This window comes from Python bivittatus, unplaced genomic scaffold, assembly GCF_059951505.1.
Source record: "Python bivittatus isolate LINGU-HERP-01145 unplaced genomic scaffold, Pbiv_v1 ctg000430_np1212, whole genome shotgun sequence".
Classification (NCBI taxonomy): domain Eukaryota; kingdom Metazoa; phylum Chordata; class Lepidosauria; order Squamata; family Pythonidae; genus Python; species Python bivittatus.
Window position 1 is genome coordinate 5761043 of NW_028277071.1, and position 18793 is coordinate 5779835.

General features: G+C 40.3%; 2 protein-coding genes across 2 annotated transcripts; both read right to left on the bottom strand.

Moving 5' to 3' along the window:
• Positions 1–609: 609 nt before the first annotated feature.
• TTC5 (tetratricopeptide repeat domain 5) lies at positions 610–12912 on the bottom strand. The gene is made up of 10 exons (XM_007438087.4): positions 12820–12912; positions 11630–11762; positions 9457–9668; positions 9055–9205; positions 8865–8956; positions 7465–7521; positions 5350–5496; positions 5026–5240; positions 1794–1941; positions 610–1400 (listed from the first exon to the last, which is right to left on the bottom strand). Exons 1-10 carry the CDS (start codon positions 12865–12867, stop codon positions 1281–1283), a joined length of 1323 nt encoding a protein of 440 aa, XP_007438149.1. The 5' UTR covers positions 12868–12912; the 3' UTR covers positions 610–1280.
• Positions 12913–15851: 2939 nt separating this feature from the next.
• On the bottom strand, positions 15852–18251 carry CCNB1IP1 (cyclin B1 interacting protein 1). Its single transcript, XM_007438086.1, has 3 exons — positions 17955–18251; positions 16953–17286; positions 15852–16051 (listed from the first exon to the last, which is right to left on the bottom strand). Exons 1-3 carry the CDS (start codon positions 18249–18251, stop codon positions 15852–15854), a joined length of 831 nt encoding a protein of 276 aa, XP_007438148.1.
• Between the last annotated feature and the right edge of the window lie 542 nt (positions 18252–18793).

Below are 18793 nucleotides of genomic sequence, written 5' to 3' on the forward strand. Positions count from 1 at the left end.
AACATTGTTTTAGACAAAAAAAAAAAAAATTAAAAACCCAAGGCAATTATTTCCATATCGTTGCCAAGGAAACTTCATGGATGCATCCATTTATGTCAGCATGAGTGAAACTCAACTTAATGATGTGACCACCATTACTCTTTACATATGCATATTATACATATAGAACTGCTGATTCACATTACAGATAACTAAAGAAATCAAAATTAAATTTCAAAGTGTACAATCTGTCTACTTTTTACCACTTGAATAGCTTTTTCTTTTATTTATAAGTGCAACCGTGGGCCAACGTTTAACCATTTCTTGATCACAATTTGGTAGGGCCACCAAATAAAATTACTTGCTATGAAGAGAAGGCAGATTCAGTCCACACGATGACCTATTTCTCCCCCGTTCTTTGGCAACTGATTGGTCATGCTATCAAAACAGACATTCCTGCTCAGCTATGAAGACCACCTTCACCTTAGGCAATCGGTTCTCTTCAACGCCATCTATTAGGCACAGCACTATGAGAACAACACTGGATATGCTTTCATTGGCCTTAATGCTTTCTAATTAAAATAGCTGTTTTACCATTCTACATAAAGGGAAACAGTTAAGAAGTATTATGGCAAAGAACACATTTTATTGGATTGGAAGGGAAAAGATCAGGAGTCTGGGGGAAAAGTATACAAAAATTACAAAAACAATCTCAAAATAATATCAAATAAATACAGGAAGTATCTCTTATATATACACAGAAATAATGAGTTGGATGTAGACTTGATCATACTCACTCCCAAGTCAGTGGGATTTAGCGTAGTCAGGGTAACCTAAGTCCCTCTGACTTCAGTAACAGACTGCAGAAATAACTGAGTCTGATCCGGATGAATGGAATCTACAAAAGGCAGAACCTAAGGTGACTGGCTACCCAAACTTAAATGCAATGGAAGCAAAGCAAGAGTGAAGATGAAAGGAGGACTCCCAAGAGGGGGAGAAAATGAAAGAGACAGGGAACAAAATGAGCAGCCCCTGATTTTCTGGAGATGCTCATTTTAGTACAATAGAAGATAACACAGAAACCAGGGTCTGTGGAAGAGAAACTTGGGAGGAAAAACAAGAGGGGTGGGGATTAAGCACCCAGTTTGAGCAAACATTCTGCAGTCTCTTTTCTCTCACTCCTTCACTTAATGGCTGAATATATTTTACAAATCAGTCCAACCTCTCTCTAAACAACTGAAAAACTACTCTGAGAGGTAGCTGACAGGGGGGTTATCCCCATCTTGCCCTTTTGTCCCCCCTCATTCACTTTGTGCCTGGTATGCAATGGTAGCAGCAGCCTGGTTCTGGGATCCTTGCACTTTGCCATTCACCACCAGAAGCAGAGGAGTTTCAACACGGATGCCAGAGAAAGTAAAACTCTGAAAAGCAGGGAAAACAAAGGATTAGGAGATGGAAGAATTCAGGTAATGTGAGACTTGTAAAAAACACTGGTTTAAGACTTAAAGCCTAACTATTATGGCTGGCTTGCAAAGGTATTTTCCCTTAAAACATTTTTCTCCCCAAATAACAGGCAGGAGAATTATCAGTACAACTCATTAAGAATGCAAAGGTATGAAAAAGATGAAAGCTTATATACCCTGGACCGCCTGTCTCTGTTTTCAAGTGAATATTTCCAATACTTTTCTATTTAAGTAAGTCCATGTTGCCCATTACAATCTTTAGATTATTTGTTGTGGGCTCTGATTAAGTTTGAATTTTATTCATGACAATGACACCGGGACAGACCAAAGGCGGGCAGGGAACAGACTCACTTTGTTCTGGTGCTGGATGTGATGGTGCCGAAGATGAGGTTCAGGGATGGCCACTGAGTCCCCAATAAGGACCCCCCAGCTTTGTACCATGTTGTAAACAGTAACAGCAAAACAAGGGCCCTCGAGAGAGTCAATCAATCCAAAAGTGCTATTGAAGAACAGAGAGTGGAAAAATGGAAATAAATTATTGCCCGTTGCACAATTTAAGCTAGACGTGTTCAGTAAAGATCTAGCACAGACTGTATGCAGCACTTCAAGAGGCGTTACGGCTTTTTACGTTCACCTAAAAGAGTCTTGTTATCACAAGTTCAGTCCTCAAAAGGCAGATGCTCTTAGGAGCCTGACCTTATTCAGGCTAGCTTCCCTTGGAAAATCACCAAAACTCTAACCGTATTTCAGAAAATGCCAGAACATTTCTTTCCACATAAGTACTGATAGCCTCCTTTAGCATTAAGAATGCCATATTTGTGGAAAAGAGGAAGAGGGATGTCACTTCAGTGTATTAGCTTGTTTTACTATTTCTAGATATTTATTTATTTTGTCAAATTTATAGGGCCGCCCATCTCACACAAAGTGACTGGGCGGTGTACAACAAAACCTACAATTAAAACATTCTACAAAACTGATTAAAAACAATTAAAACAATAAACATGGATAAAGCAAGACCATAAGAGAGATATTACACATAATGCAGCCAATGAATATCAATGCCAAGCCTCCAAGGTTAGGCAGCACATAAGTTAACAGATAGTAAGGTGAGGACATTAAAACTAAATCAGATGGTGGGGGCAGTACTGGGCTTCAGGGTTTAGTGACTGTGGTCTAGAGAACAGATTTCCTGACATTTTGCCAGCAACTGTTGCTGCCATCTTCATTTTTATATATATAACTTTAATAAAGATTTTTAAAAAGAAAGATAAAAACTAATACAAACTAATATAAAGTAAGAAAAAGTAAGAAAAAGAAAAAAAATCAACGAGAAAGAAAGGGAAAAAAGTAAAAGAAAAATAGAAAAGACAGAAAAAACGATACAAAGAAGTAACTTCCGATCTTCTTTACAGCAGTTATAAGTACAATTACAAATTTATCTGTTACTCTATGGTTACAACATAACCCTCTTCTTTCTATAATTTATCCTGTCTAATCATCAAAACCATAAATCATAAGTTCATTTTTTTCTGTTTTACACAAAAAGGGTTTCCAGTCAGCAATAAATGTAAATGAAATTGTCTTTTCTCTGATCAAAGAAGCCAATTTAGCCATCTCAGCAGGTTCCATCATCTTCACCAATCACCCCTTCATGGTGGGTAGTGCTGAATCTTTCCATCATTGTGCATACAATAATCTCACTACAGTTATGATGTACAAAAACAATGTTCCATGACTTTTTTCCAACTGTTTGTCGATTGATCCAAAAAGAAAAACCTCTGGTCTCAGTTGCATATTAATCTTTAAAATCTTCTGAATCAGTGTGTATGTTTGAATCCAAAATTTTCTAGCTTTTTTACACGTCCACCAAACATGATAAAATGTTCCTTCCTGTTGTTCACGTTTCCAACTTAAATTTGAAGTTCCTTTATACATTCTAGACAGTTTCTCTGGTGATCTATACCAACAGCAGATCATTTTATAAAACTTCTCTTTAAGGTTATAACATGATGTAAATTTCAATCCTTTCAACCACATATTTTTCTATTGTTCCATCTGTATATTATAACCAAAAATTTTAGCCTACTTTATCAGGCATTTTTTCACTTGTTTTTCTTCTGTTTCAAATTTCAATAAAAGTTTATACATGTTAGCAATTACATGTTCATCATTTGTACGTAATTCCATTTCAAACGTTCTTTTTTCAAAAGTTGTCAATTTAGTATCAAGTGATTCAGCTAACTTACTGGTCAGTTCAAACATTTTCTGAAGCAAATCTGGTGTAATTCCTCTCTCTGCAATCCTCTCCTCTTCTCCATTTTTGCCACTTTTCTGGTGGTTGCCATTATGATATTATAATCCAAAAATGAAAGTGTCTCAAGCAAGGGAAAGAGAAAAGGCAAGCCCCCCTCCCTTTTTTTCTATTTTGTCTTCCTGTGTCCTTAACACTTTTGTCTCAAATGGCACTCTGTAGTTATAGTCAGCATCACAGTCTGGCTCATATTACCTTTATCTTTTGTTTTGTAAAATCCACCAATTGTCTGCACTCTATAATAGTAAGCAAAAAAACATTACCACGAAAGTCTGGTATTTATTCAATTTATTCAAAATGTTATTTGAACGACTTTCACCAAAAAATAATCCCCTTTAAACTTTCTTACATCACTTCTTCTTAAGCCTTTTGCCAAAAAAACTTTTTTTTCCCTTTCAATCCAGAAAGAATTATGACTCACCGAGTGGAATTTTTTTTTTATCCTGCCACTCAGAAAATCTCTCTTTAGCTGTAAATTAGTTATATTCGTGTTTAAATTAAAGTGTTTAAGAAATGAGGCTCATGTGAATATTATGTCTGTGTAGACTGCATTACAGCTGTGAGCTTGATTGAAATCCCTGGACTCCCAGCTGCTCAACTCAGGAGCCAACCACAAAAATCTCAGTTCCTGCAGTCCACTCATGAGGAGCAGCTGTCCAGAGTGCAAGTGGGTGATCCCATGACTTCTCCTTTTTCCAGAGAGACCTTGCCAGCCAGAATTCACTGTCTGGCCACTGATCTCCACCGTAAACCCATCTCAGCTGCTTCAGGGATGTCTAGTTAGCCATGAATCCTCACCAGAAGCTGTGGCTGCCATCTCCAGAGGTGAAGTGATCTGCCTGTGGTCTATGAAGCAGACTACTTTATCTCCAAAGATCCCAGCCACAATTGCTGGTGAAACGTCAAGAGAGCCAGTTTGGTATAGTGGTTAAGGTGCTACCCTAGAAACCCGGAGACTGTGAATTCTAGCCCCACCTTAGGCATGAAAGCCGGCTGGGCAACTTTGGCCTAGTTACTCAGCCCAACCTACCCCCAGGATTGTTAGTGTGGGAAAAATAGGAGGAAGGAGTATTAGGTATGTTTGTTGCCTTGAGTTACTTATGAAGTAATAAACATGGAATAAAAAAAAAATCTAAAAAAACCCTGTTCTCTAGATCAAAGTCACTAGACCCTGAAGCCCAACACTGCCCAACAGATACAGGCTGTGAAAGCTTACACTGGAAGATGGTGATATCAAGGCAGAAAAGGTTCAAAACACAGTGTTATACTCACAAGGGCACCTTTTCCTCCGTGGTTAGGCTGAATAGCACCTTCCCCAATATCACAGTACCAGTGTTAACACCAGGCTGCAAGGCACTGAGGGATTGTCGCTTTAGTTCTACCTTCTGACCTGAGGGCCCTTGATAATGCCCATCACCACAAGGACCCAGATGGGAGGTACGCAGGCTTCCCAACATGCTTTGCAGCTTCTTGCCTTTCACCTTGCCCTATGACAGGAAAGCAGCAGAAACAAGGTTTGGTCGTGGAAGTGACATTATCTAATATAGACAGGACAAGTGGTGGAACCAAAAAATCCAAGTCTCTCCACAATAATACCTTGTTTTCAAGGAGTCTGGTTAGTCTCTCAAGGAAATCCATGAGTTGCTGCTCTCGTTGTTGAGGTTCCAGCCAGGCTGGATCAAGGGCTGCAGCCCGTGCAAAACCCTCCAGGGCTTCCATGTAATTTTCTTCATACTTAGAAAGCTGTGCAAAATGTATATAAAAACAAAACAAGCTAGGGTCAAATTGAATAGGCAGCCTGTCTCTAACAACCAAAAGTTCAGCATTCTAATACATGAATAAAACTCTGTCTCTCTCTCTCTCTCTCTTACACACACACACACAAAGGGAAAAGAAAAATAGGACAAGAAACCCAAACACATCAATTGAAAAGTTCTTAGAGATTCAGAGATAAGAGCAGTGTTTTCCAAACTTGGCAACTTTAAGATGTATGGACTTCAACTCCCAGAATTCCCTATACATCTTAAAAGTTGCCAAGTTTGAAAAACTCTGGATTAGAGTAAGAATGAACCTGCTTGTTAAAGCATGCCAGCCTTGAGGCTGTATTCCAGTTTTCACTACCAGCTTTGTTGGACTGTAGTTCTCCTTGTTCACGCGGGGGGGGGGGGGGGGATCCCTACCTTTCCCCAAAAAGGACCTTTACAGGAAAGGGCAGCAGGCAAGGGTAACGTTGCTTTTGAATTGAGCTTGATTCTTGGAGAAAGAAAAACACCAGCCTCCTTTTGAGTAAATCACAGCAGCAGAATGAGTACCTGCAGACTCAATGCCTTTTGAGCATAAAGGCTGCTCTAATGAAGGAGGAGCTGTACAGGGTTGGAGGAGGTTGAGAGATGGCAGAGGGCCACAAAAAGAAACCTGCAGAGAAAAGCATCTGCTGGATTGCCCTGATCAGGTCTGTACAAACAAATTCCCCCTATCCTTCTATGCTAGTGTTTCTCAACCTTATCAACTTTAAGATGTGTGGATGTGTAGAATTCTAGGAGTTGCTGGCTGAAGAATTCTGGGAGTTGAAGTCTATACATCTTAAAACTGCTGAGGCTGAGAGACAGTTTTGTGCTGTGTGGCCTGGACTCAACTCACTGTCCAGACAGAGAAGACAGCTGGTTTCTCAAACTAGGAAGCCTTCTTCAGGAGCAAGAAAGGGGGCCAGAGGCTACGCAGGTAAGGAGCTGCTTATACACCCACAGCTGAGGTGGGAAGGATTATTGAGACCATTGGTGCAAAAGCAGAACATGCCAGGTCAGTTTGCCTCTTTGGTTAGACATCTTATTCTGAAGATTACTTTGAGATCTTGGTTTGGGCTGCTGAGGCTCCAAGCGTCTTTGTTTTCAACCCCTGCCCCTGAATGCTCAAGGGCAGGCCTGCAGGTTTGGCTCATGGGCCACATGCAGCCACGTGCAGGCTCATGGGCCATGTACAACCCCTGCCAAGCAGCCTTTGCAGCCCACTGGTGTTTTTTAAAAAGTAACAAATTCAGCGCCCTCCTGAAAGACACAATTCCAAGTGTCCCCAAGCCTCATTGCTGCCACCACCTCTAGTGCCACTGCCTGTCCACTAGCCACTCAACAGCTGAATGGTGCACCAGGTATTCCTTGGCAGCCCACAATGATTTTTCATTTAGCAATGTGGCCCTTTTCCCTCTACAAGTTGTACAGGCCCGTTCAAGGGACTGGGGAGAATAAACTTCAGCAGGTTCTCTACATCTTTAGAGAGTCCAGTTTGTTTTCTGTTACTCGCTAGTCAGCTTCCCATCTCTCTGTCCACAAGAGTCTCTGCCACAGTGACTTTCATAGACACATTCATGGAGCTATATTGTGTTTGATGTTATCTTTCCCAGAATGTTTTTTCAACGGTCTCTAACCCTGAGATTTCTTGATGGTGCCCCATCCAAGTCCTAACCACCCCTAACGCTGTTTAGCTTCCAAGTCCAAACAGATCAGCAGGTGCTGCCATGAGCTGATACAGAGCAATCAGAACACAGGCCCCTCAAAAAGTAAAAATTGGTTTCCCAATCAACAACTTAGCCAGCACCCTTGGATCATATTACACTTCAGAATCACCAGCTGGGATTCTAAAGCTGTTCTTGATAGATCAGCCACCCATCAGCCAATTTTAGGTTGCATCATACCCTTCTGTGTCCCGTTTCTTTACCGTGGCTCGATTGAGATGCAAATCTGGGTTACAAGAAGCAATGGGGTCCACCTTTTCCTATTACAAAACAATCAGAAGAAAAACATGAAGGTAAGAACAAATTCATTCATAAGGGATATTCTTCCTCCCTTAAATAATATTCCAAGGCAAACATTCCTTTTTGTTTACAACCTACCTCAACCAAGGACTATGAGTAGGTATCATGAAGCGAGAAGGAACCCACATGGGTTCTCAGGACTGAAGGTGCATAGCCCCAGCGGCCAATGTATCCAGTAGGGCTCATCTTTGCCACAATTAAATTGGAAGGTTTCCAGTGAAGCCAACGGAATTTTTTTCCAAACCATGTTTTTTTCAAACCAAATTACAACATGGGGATAATTGGAAAAGATGTCACAGCCTTCCCCCTCCCCATGCACTAAAATCCTGTGGTACTCCCTCTCCTATCTAGCAAATGGACTTTTTATAAAATCTCTCACGGTATATGGATTTATAAGCAGAATGTCATTATTAAGCAAGAATCACATTAGAAATAGACACTCAAGGGAACTGAGGTCTAAACTCCAGAATATCAACAATTCTGTGCCTTTTTCCTGATCTCTATACCATTTCAAAATAAGCCCTTTTGTCAGGTATTAAGGACTTAACAACGATGGGTGTTTCTACCATGCTTGTAGACTTCTGAAAAACCTATTTTGCTACTGCTGAATTACTGGAACATCAGTCTAACACAGTATTGCAAATCATATGTTAGGGAAGGCAGCAACTCTTTAGGCCTTTCACATCAAGCAGTAAGTCTGGACAACTAATGTAATGTAACAGTGCGTACAACAAAATGAGTTAACAGAATCCTATGCATCTTAAAACATTGTTCCAAATCCATCTTCCCAAAAGATTACTTAAATGTAAAACGTGCCACCAAAAGAAAAGTTCTAGCCAGATAATTCCAGGAAAAGTTGTGTTCATATATAATTTTCTCCCTATCCACAGCCTTAAGTACCACAGTGCATTTTATTATTTCCAGACTTTGTCGTTCATTCACCTGTATTTGCAGACAAGATGTAAGAATATACAATTTGTTAGGCAACATAGTGTACTCTGGACCTAAGTAAGAATGTAAATTCAAGCCTTCCAATATCCACGCTACCACACAGAAGTTACTCTTCTCACCTGGCAATCTAGAACTTACTATAGAACAGTATTCCTCAACCTTGACAACTTTATGATGGGTGGACTTCAACTCCCAACGTTCCCTAGCCAGCATGGGTTGGGAATTCTGGGAGTTGAAGTCCACCCATCTTAAAGTTGTCAAGGTTGATAAACACTGCTATGGAGGCTTCACGTGACCATCAGTCCCTTCCTCCCATACCACAGCTTTCTCTCAGGTCCCCTCCAGCACCTACTGCTTGAGCATAGGCACTCAGTGCTTGCTGGGAGATCTTGGGGTTCTGCCCTGTATTGAAGAACAAGGAGAGGTAGGCATTACCCAGGACATCTGTGGAATGCAAAAAAAACAAAATTAGCAAATTACACATCCCATTCCCTTTTCTGCCCTATCCCACCATAGGCTAAAAGATCACATTATAAACTCACACCAAGAGCGTCCATCACGCACGTCCATCTGCACAGCCAGTTTGGCTTGCCGCACACTGTCCATCACATTTTGTGCGTGTTCATCAGTAGAACTGGTGCGCAGCTGCCGTAACACCATGGAGAGATTCTGCAAGGAGACTTTGTTCTTACACTGAAATGGTAGAAAACAAAAGCATATTCAGCTGGAATCACAATACTGCAGGACAAGACTTCTGCATTAAACAAGAACTCACTCTTGATAAGCTCCAAATACTTGTTTCCCCAAATTACTCTTTGCAGCATGTCTTTTCTCTGAAAGGGGTTTACTTGATCTACAGAATGCCATTAGAAAAGCCAGAGGTTTCCAAACAGCCCTTCAAACAAAAGAACCATTTGCTAGCAGAGAATCTAAGGGAAGCTTACATGGCTGAGCGCTCCAGAGAAGCAGGTATGGGCAGCAGAGACATCACCCTTTTTCCAGTAAACCTCGCCTAACTGATTCCAAGCCTCCACCAGTTCCGGGTCCAGCTTGACAGCTTTGGAGAGCAATTCTTCAGACTGGGCATTATAGTCTGCTGATACATTCAAAGTTTTCCCCTTAAGCATCAGTATGTAAGCTCGCCCTTCTGATAGGCCTAGTAGGGGTGGAGGAGAAAGAAAGAGATTCCATGCTTACGTCACTGTCTAAAAAAAAATCCACCTAATATTGAGCTGTAAGTTTAGTAGCTATACATTTCTTTTTGTCAGTTTATTTTTATCTTCCATCTGCTGTTCAGTTACAGATGTCCCTAACTGATATAACTGGGTATAAAAACCATACAACTAGCAATTGATATGTTCTATCTTAGTAAATAATGATAAATCATTAACCTGAATTCCAGATATAAACTTTCATTGTTTTTGTTGTTTCAAGTGATAAGCCAATACAGGTAGTCCTCACTTAACAACCACAACTGGGACCAGCAACTCCATCACTAAGCAACGCAGTTGTTAAATAAGATGTCACATGACTGCACCAGACTTATGTCAGTTCCGCTGTGGTCATTAAGGACATCACATGACCACGACTTATGACTTCCTGCCAGCTTCCCCATTGACTTTGCTTGTCAGAAGCTGGCTGTGAAGGTTGCAAATGGCAATCACGTGACCGTAGGATGCTGCAACCATCGTAAATGCATGCTGGTTGTGAAGTGCCCGAATCGCGATCACGTGACTGTGGGGATGCAGCAACAGCTGCAAGTTTGAGGACTGGTTGTAAGCCTACTTTTTCAGCACTGTTGTAACTTCAAACAGTCGCTGAATGAGGCAGTGGATTACTGCAGACTACCTGTAATTTTCCATTTTTTCTTTTGATTTCTGGTATTTCTAGTTTATTACATTTCAGGGAGAATTCAAATTGTTCTGAGTGTAGCAGCCCTAATTTAAGTTTCAGTGCTATAAATGCATGAGATGATTTGTCTGTGAGGTTGCTGGTATTTAACAAAAGTGAATCTTCAACTATTTTCCAAGATTAGAGTGCACAAGTTTTTAAATTTCTTTGCTTAAATGACCCCCAAACACCAGCAAGATTTTCTTCCAATTAATACCAAAGTTAATTGATTATCAACAGAAAACAAAATATGTCCTCATGTCATCCTTGAGGGCCTCCCAGAAGCATCTGGTTCCCTATTATGGGAAACTAGACTAATCAAACACATTCTACATGGGGCTGCCCTTGAAGACTACTCAGAAGTTACAACTGGTCCAGAATGCAGCAGCACACACAGTGTCAGGTGCCCCTAGTTTGCCCACATTACAACCCTGTTGCATGAGCTGCACTGGCTTCCAGTTTCCTTCCAGGTGCAATTCAAGGTGCTGGTCATTACCTTTAAAGTGCTACATGGTACAGGACCAGGCTATTTGCAGGACTGCCTCTCCTGAGGATATCTGCCTGTCCCACTAGATTGGATAGGGTAGGCACACTCCAGGCCCTTTCCCTAAAATCTTACCATCTAGCGGGACCTAGGAAGTATGCCATTTCTGTGGCCGACCCTACCTTATGGAACACTCTCCCCCCCAACCCAGCAGGCCCCACCCTCTTAGCCTTCCAGAAGGCCATTAAAACCAGCCTCTCTACCCAGGCATTGGGTAGAATGGTGGAACCTGTGGATGGTTGTTGGGGCACCCTGAAAGGTTGATTGCAGCGCCAGGTTTTTAGTTCTTGTTCTATGGTTTTTATGGTTTTTGTCATTTTATTGTTGTTGTGAACTGCCGAGACTTGTTTCAAGATGGGTGGCCATACAAATCTTATAAACAAATAAATAAAATAAACAACAAAGACTTCTGGTGTCTAAGTAATGAACAATTGCAGTTATCAAAATGCTGAAATGAACAAAGTTGTGGTAGACAGAACTGGATTTTTATGGGGAAGGATTATAATCATTCTTCAGAATTGATATCCCCCCCCCTTCCCCCAAGGTACTGGACTCAAACGTCTTTAATTCTGCGCATGTATCTTATGTATTCGGGCAGATCAGTATATTTGGTGGATCTAATAATAAAACAAAACAAATCCCTTAACATGGAGATATGGAAATTCAAGTTATATGTGAATTACCGTCTATCGCTTCCATTTTTAGAAGAGTCTTCTCCATCTCTTCCCGAACATCCTGTTGTTTTTTTCCAGCATCTTCCACACTGTGATTCTCAAAATAATGATCTCGGAAATGATATAACTGGTCAACCAATTCCTATTAATAAGTTGATAAATACTATCAGACCTTCCAATAGTCATGTCTTGCCAATTTAAAATTCACTGACATTTGGGCTGTGATTGCACAACAGACAAGCCCAGATTACGCAATACACTGGACCAAAACTTAAGCATTTATCTGTGTTCACACAGTATCTAAGCTAAAACGTAATTGACCAATTTGAGGTTTACTGTATCCATTCTGTTACAAGAAAGCACAAACCTGGAAGCACAACTGATTAAATGTCTATCATTATGCTGACTTAGTAAAAGATAAAATAAATATATATGAAAATCCAAAATATAATCAGGAAATCAGTCCTCCCTTTAACATTCCTTACTACTAGTGTCCAGCAGTCAAGCATAACTTAAGGAGCAAACTTAATCTAACTAAACTTTGAAACTATATTCTACAGCACAGAACTGGCATTTTTAAATAACAAACCAACAAGCATTTTTCCTCCTCGTTGAATAACCACAGATTAACCCAGAAATCTTTGATCCTAAAGATCATCAGGTTTGATACTCGGGCTCATTCAGGGCGCAGCTATGAGACTCGATTCCGCTGATTATTCTGAGCATCCTGGGGATCAAAGAAAGCCTGAGAAGGTCTACAAAAGTTCACACTTACCTGCAACCAAAGCAGGAGGGCATATTCACCTTGGGGTCCCTCTCTACGCCCATGCTCTTTCTAAATCACTGTCCCCCTCTCTGCCTACTTCTTCCCTTCCAGCATTGCTTAAATTACTGAGCTCTGAAAATTCTCAGAGCAGCAAGTCAGCCAGTGAAAACGAGATAAAGGCACATGGCACCAATCGCCCTGCACCCACCGCCAGAGCCAGAAGCTCCGCCGGCCGCCCTGCTCGTCCTCGACTTCTGAACGCTGCGCGGTTGGGGCAGCGAGTCCTGCTCCCGTTCAATTAACTGCCTGCGTAAATCCGGGAAAGCCTCGGGGCGTTGCTCCGTCCCTTCCACAGAACAAACGCGCAGGTATCTTTGTTTTAATAATGGCATTAAAATGCAGAGGAGAGAATACCGTCTGTTACTCGCCGTACCTGCAAACGCTGCCCAGCTTGCGAGTTTTCCTCTTCTTCCTCGGCCATGATTGCTGCTGACTCGCCGCCCTTTCCTGCTCTTCTCTCGCTTGCAACCGCGGAGGAAGGTAGAGACCTCTAAAGGCTTGGAGGACGCAGAGCAATCCGGATGGAGCAGGAGAAGCAGCGCTTCTCGCAACTGTATCCTTCAGTTCTTCCGTGATCTCTGTCTCTAAGCTTTCTTTTAGTGGCATTTCTAACCCAGGATTCCTCTTAGACCAATTTTCTGGGAATAAAAGAAATCTCTAGCACCGGCTTGTGATTCTGGGTTTGCAGCAAAAGCCATACTCGGGTCAGGCGTAGGGGCAAAGCTGCACCTGCAGTCTCCTTCCCCTGGTGCTGGACTGACTCCGTGGACGGCGTGGGCATTTCCGTGCAGATTTCTCAGCGGCGATGCTGACAGGGTGGGCCAGGGTCTTCTTTCCCGGTTTCACCTAGGAGATAACTAGCACTGTAAATTGTAATCCCGCACCAAATGAATTTAGAATAAAAGCTTCTAACCAGTTTAAAATATCACAGCGCTTTGGGGAACACCTGGCAACTTAGATATTGAGGAAGGCCCAGGAAATGGCAGCGAGTAGATTTTGATAAAGCTACTTTCAGCTGCTAGTCTGATCCTGTCTGGGGGAGGCACCGCTGGATACCTTGTGGAAGAGAAAGGAAACGTACCTTCCAGCCAGATATATTTTATACAAATCAGGCTAAATATATGGCAATTTAAACTTTGTGGGTGAATGCATTTTAAAAGGTAAAGAAGCTCAGCTCTTAGTGACTACATGAACAAGTCCATGCATTTTTTTGGCAACAGTTTGACAATAGGGGTTAAGAGCACCTGAGTTACAGATGGCCCACAGTTAAGAACAGAACCTACTGTAGCAAAATTTGAGTTAAATACACGATTCAAGTTAAATACATAATGGTTTGAGTTAATTACGCAACACTACTTATACAGTATTATGCAATAATACTGTTCTGGTTTACCTACAAATTCAACTTAAGGACAGACCTTGGGTACAGAACTTGTTCTTAAAGTGGGGACTCCTGCCTTCTTCTGAGATTTTTTTTTATTATTATTTTCCAGTCATAGGTCTGGAATTTAAATGTTTTAAAGCTATTTCCAGGCTTCTCCTGTAGGATCTAAGAATTATAACTTTGGGGAAGAGCTGAGAGAACCATGTCCAGATGGAGCTATAAACATCCAGTTTATTTCCAGTAGAGATATGTCTCTGGGGATTTCCATCTAACTTTTAGCCATATATTTCCTGCTGCCAGCTTATGGGAAGTATGATTTTCTCATATTCCCAATATTAACTTTTAAACAGACAGTTCAAGTAGTGAACACCAAAAATCACCATTGAGAAATAAGAGAAAGGTGTCTGCAGGATAACTCTTATATGTTCATCACTCTCTCTGCTATGTTCTTTCTAATTAGCTTTGAAGTATGCACAGCTCTATTAAATGGAATATTAATATTCCTTCATATTCTATTAAGGAAATGGTGTTTCCTTACTAGCCATGCCTACCATGACATCCATTTGGTGAAAAAACAGTTCTCCTAGGGCATCCATTTGCCCATCGTATCCTCTCAAAATTCCAGATGTACCCTTAGCCCAAAAAAGTTGTATATTGTTTTTTGGTCTTTTATGGAAGTACCAAAAACAATCAAAAATTCAAAACAGCAAGCAAGCAAAAATCCATAACAATTAAGAAAACAGCCCTTTTCTCCAAAAAAATGGGGTCTGATTATGATCAGTACTTACAAAATAACTGCTAACAGAAATCAGAAAGAAATAGGTGGAGGAATAGAGTAGCATACTGGAATAGGGCATAGTGAGTTTGAATCATGAACAGTATCAGAATCCTCTTACTAGGGGATTTGAACACATCACCATATTTTATTGCAGATTCTACTTCTTTTGTTTATGCTGCCTTCCTGGTAACTCCCTCCCTCTCACTGTCTCTATGCCCACATGTGCGTCCCACTCTTGTAAGATTTCACTTTTATGCACATTTTGCTCATCTTAACCTTCCTTTGGTCAGGGTGATTCTAGAAGTGTATGTACAAAATGGAATGATAATGAAATACAATTGGATCAAGATTTATATTTACCCATAAACCCATTGAAATAAATGGGATTTAATAATCATGACTAACTTAAGGCCCATTGGGACATTCTAAATTTTACAGTTCAATTCAACACAGAGAATCATATGGATGGTGGTAATCTAATTATCTGGTTTATCAAACAGAGCAATACAACCCTCATAATACAGGTCCATTTAAAGAAATTCATAAAAGGGCTATTTTTTTAATGACTGGAGAAGCACTTAATATTTAATCACAAGCAAAAAACAAAAAAAAAAGACAGTCATCCACAGATGTTTATACCAATGGAAATGTATACAGGCAGATAATATTTTTTTCCCTCCATATATTTTTACCTACAAGTAGCAATGAACAAAAGAAGCAAATCCTTGCAAATATATTTACACACACATTGAAGAAAACATGCTACTTTAAGATGTGACAGTTGAAAACAGTCATCAGTAGATTAAAACATTACAACACATTTGTTACAATAATGCAATTGTTAAATATTTGAGTACCAATTAAACTGAGTCAGTGACAATACACAATAGTTAACACGCTGAGAATGGGTCAGAACTGTTGTGTTTGGAAGGAGGTTGCCATGTGACAGAACAATGACAAGATGTATACTGTAACAAACTCATGCACAAGTAAACTACAGTAACACAGCAATATAACAGTTTAAAAAATATTGACTTTGAAAATTCTCGCTTTTTCTTTGTAGAAACTCTTGCTTTAACATATGGCATGGCTCGGTTTTTCAGGAAAATATTAGACATTCACTCATGTAATGAAAATCTGGTTTCTAGGGTTGAGATTTTGTTTATTTTTAAACCTCAGGCCCGTAAATACTGAAGTGGATTTTCAGAAGGTCCTGCAATTAAATTTAAATGCAAATTAGAGTTTACATTCTCTTAATTTTATAAGCCCTGTTGCCTCCTGTGTGGTGTTCCAAATCATTGTCGGGAGAGGCAAAGGAAAAGAAGCTGTTGCCAGACTCGCCCACTGGTGGAGAGGAGGCAAAGAAGGGTTTGAAATGGAAGTCCCCCTCACCACGCCGGCCCTGGATAGGTGTAGTGTTCCCAGAGAGCCTGGCAGCATTACCTAGAACATGTGAGTGAGAGACATGATATTAGAGAAGGGCTTTAATTTCCTATACTGTAAATATGGCATTATTAGCTACACTGGTATGTTGATGCCAAACACCTGTACATGCACATAATAAGGGCCAGATTACATTTACGTGGGAGATCCAGAATCAGAATCTCTCTTTGTTTTTAAAGTAAACCATACTGCAGCCACAGGGGCTGGGGAAAGGTTGCTTAAACCTTTCTCCACAGTTTTTCCAATTTAAATTGGCTCCCAAAGCTATTGTTCCATAGGAGAAAATATACAGATATCAATTAGTATGATATTTACTCTGGAAATAACCAATATAAATATCCAGACTGTTTAAAAATAGCTTAGCTTCAAAATAATATCTAAAAATGGTTAGGATTCATCATAATGCTTCATGTCCCAATCCCAAAACTGAAGTCTTACTTCAGGACAATGCCACAACTTTTCTTTAGGTTGTGCATTGCAGTCTATCAACAGTCTGAAATTCAAGATCACAGGATTTATCCCATGTTCAGTATGATGTAATGCATGCAGGAACTCAACAATCAGGAAAGGCAAATGTTACTTACGCTGTGGTCGTGCATTAACACAACGTAATTAGAGAACAGTCAGTGAAGTATGATAATTAAAAGGTCTAGCTAACCACAGTGTTTAGATAACACATCTTTAAATTGCTAGGAAAGCCAAATATGCTCAGTAAGTTATTAACAGGAGCATAGCATAGTATGCAATACTTGCCACATTCATGCACTTGTCTGACACCTAATGTCCTCATCAATCCCATGTCATTTTAATAATGCTCTTTGTGCATGAATTATAGCCAAGCATTATTCACCCTGTCATTGAAGTGCTTGTGAACTATCAGACTAAAAGCCACCATTCTTACCCAGAGGGAAACCAAAGACAGCAGGCTGAGGCATCATGGGAGGCTCTTGGCCTGCCTCCTGATTGGCCACAGCAATATTCCGTAACCTCAGGCTATCATACAAGCCCTGCAGTTTTTGGTACTGACGATTACGCTCCATGAGTTTCTCTGAGAGCTCAGTGAATTTCTTTTTGTATTCCTCCAATACTTTCTTTAAGGAAGAGACTTCACTCTTCATAGATGTCAGCTCCATATCTTTGCTCTGGAGTTGCTGTGTATAGACCTTCTCCATCTGCTTCAGATGGCCCTCTGCTTTGCTATAGGTATATTCTTGATACAAACGCTCTTGATGGACCTACATGGATATAATGAATAAGTGGAAAGGTATAAGTCTTGGGAAGATCTGGATGAAATTACTTGTGTCACTCAGATACAGCATTCTGTGGACTACTTAAATGCTGAATTCATTTTTGGCAGAGTTTTTTGGTGCTTCAAAATTACTGTGAAATAGTGTCTCAAAACCAGCTGCATTGTGAAAACCCCATATATGGTCTATACCATAAAATCTTAAACAGACATTAAAACATTATGCCCATTTTTAAAGCATGATTTAGCCCCACAATGGAAAAAATTATGCAATGTTATATTTCCCTGCTGTTACAAAAAACTGAAGTTTTCCAGATTGACTTCTATTGAAACCTCTGTTCTGAATATAACTGTGTATATAACAGTTCTTAATGCAGTGAAACCTGGTGTCAATATCAACAGTTGGTCTTACGTTTCAAAATTTAAATAAGAGTTTAGGGACTCAGATACTTGCTGCAACATCCAAAGTTATGACAAAAATAAATGTATTCCCAGTCTGCATAGTTATTTCAAAAGCAGCATTACTGTGATAATAAAAGATGGGAAATAGAATTTCAAAGGCCTAAAACAGTAGCCCAAGATATGTTGCTGGTATTGACTTTGAAAGTCTTAGTTAAGTCTTTCTAATTCAAACTGCCATTACTGGATATAATTTACCTGATATGTCCAGAAAGCCAAAGCCCTGGAGCTGATATCCAGAATAATTTCTGGGCGCAGTCCAGCTAATACCATGGCCTTATATTCCTCAGAAGGACTGAGCTCTGTCCGAACAATATCCAACTTGCCAGAGAGGGCACTGGTGCAAGCTGGACAGACTGCTGGAGATCGGCTGAACTCTCCACTGCCATGTTGGTCACAGAAGATATGTGAGCAGGCTGTGACCCATGCGTAGCCCGAAAGCTTGACTCGACATTTGCGATAATTGCAAAGAAGCATATCCTCACAGACAGACATATTGCTGGACCCAAGGCAAGTATATTACAAGGGACTCCTGTGGAACATTTATATAGTGTTCACTATACAGTATCACATTTATAGGGTAATAGAAGTATTACTGTCAAAGTTTTCAGATTTCTTATACGGTTTGGCCCCAGCACAGATCTGAATTTAGAAAAATTATAGTCATTTGATTTATATCAGACTTAGAGCTGTATTCAGAATTGCTTACAACCATCCCTCCCCCCAATGCAAACATATTCACTATTACAAAAAGAGTGGAGAATATGTGATCCTTCTGAACCACAATGCCCAGCATCCCTTATGGCAGTATAATAAAGATAATAAATGAATTCACAATATCTAGACGACCACAGAATTACAATCTAAACTAATAGTTATGGTGGATAAAAGAAAATGAATGAAGCAAAACAACCTGCCGCAAACTGGTGCCTTCCAAATTCTGCTGAAGTACTGTTTTTGTAATTCCCAACCAGGTCGGCCGTAAGAACTGGTTCAATATGTCTGACATGAATTTGGTGAAAGCAGGAATATTTTAC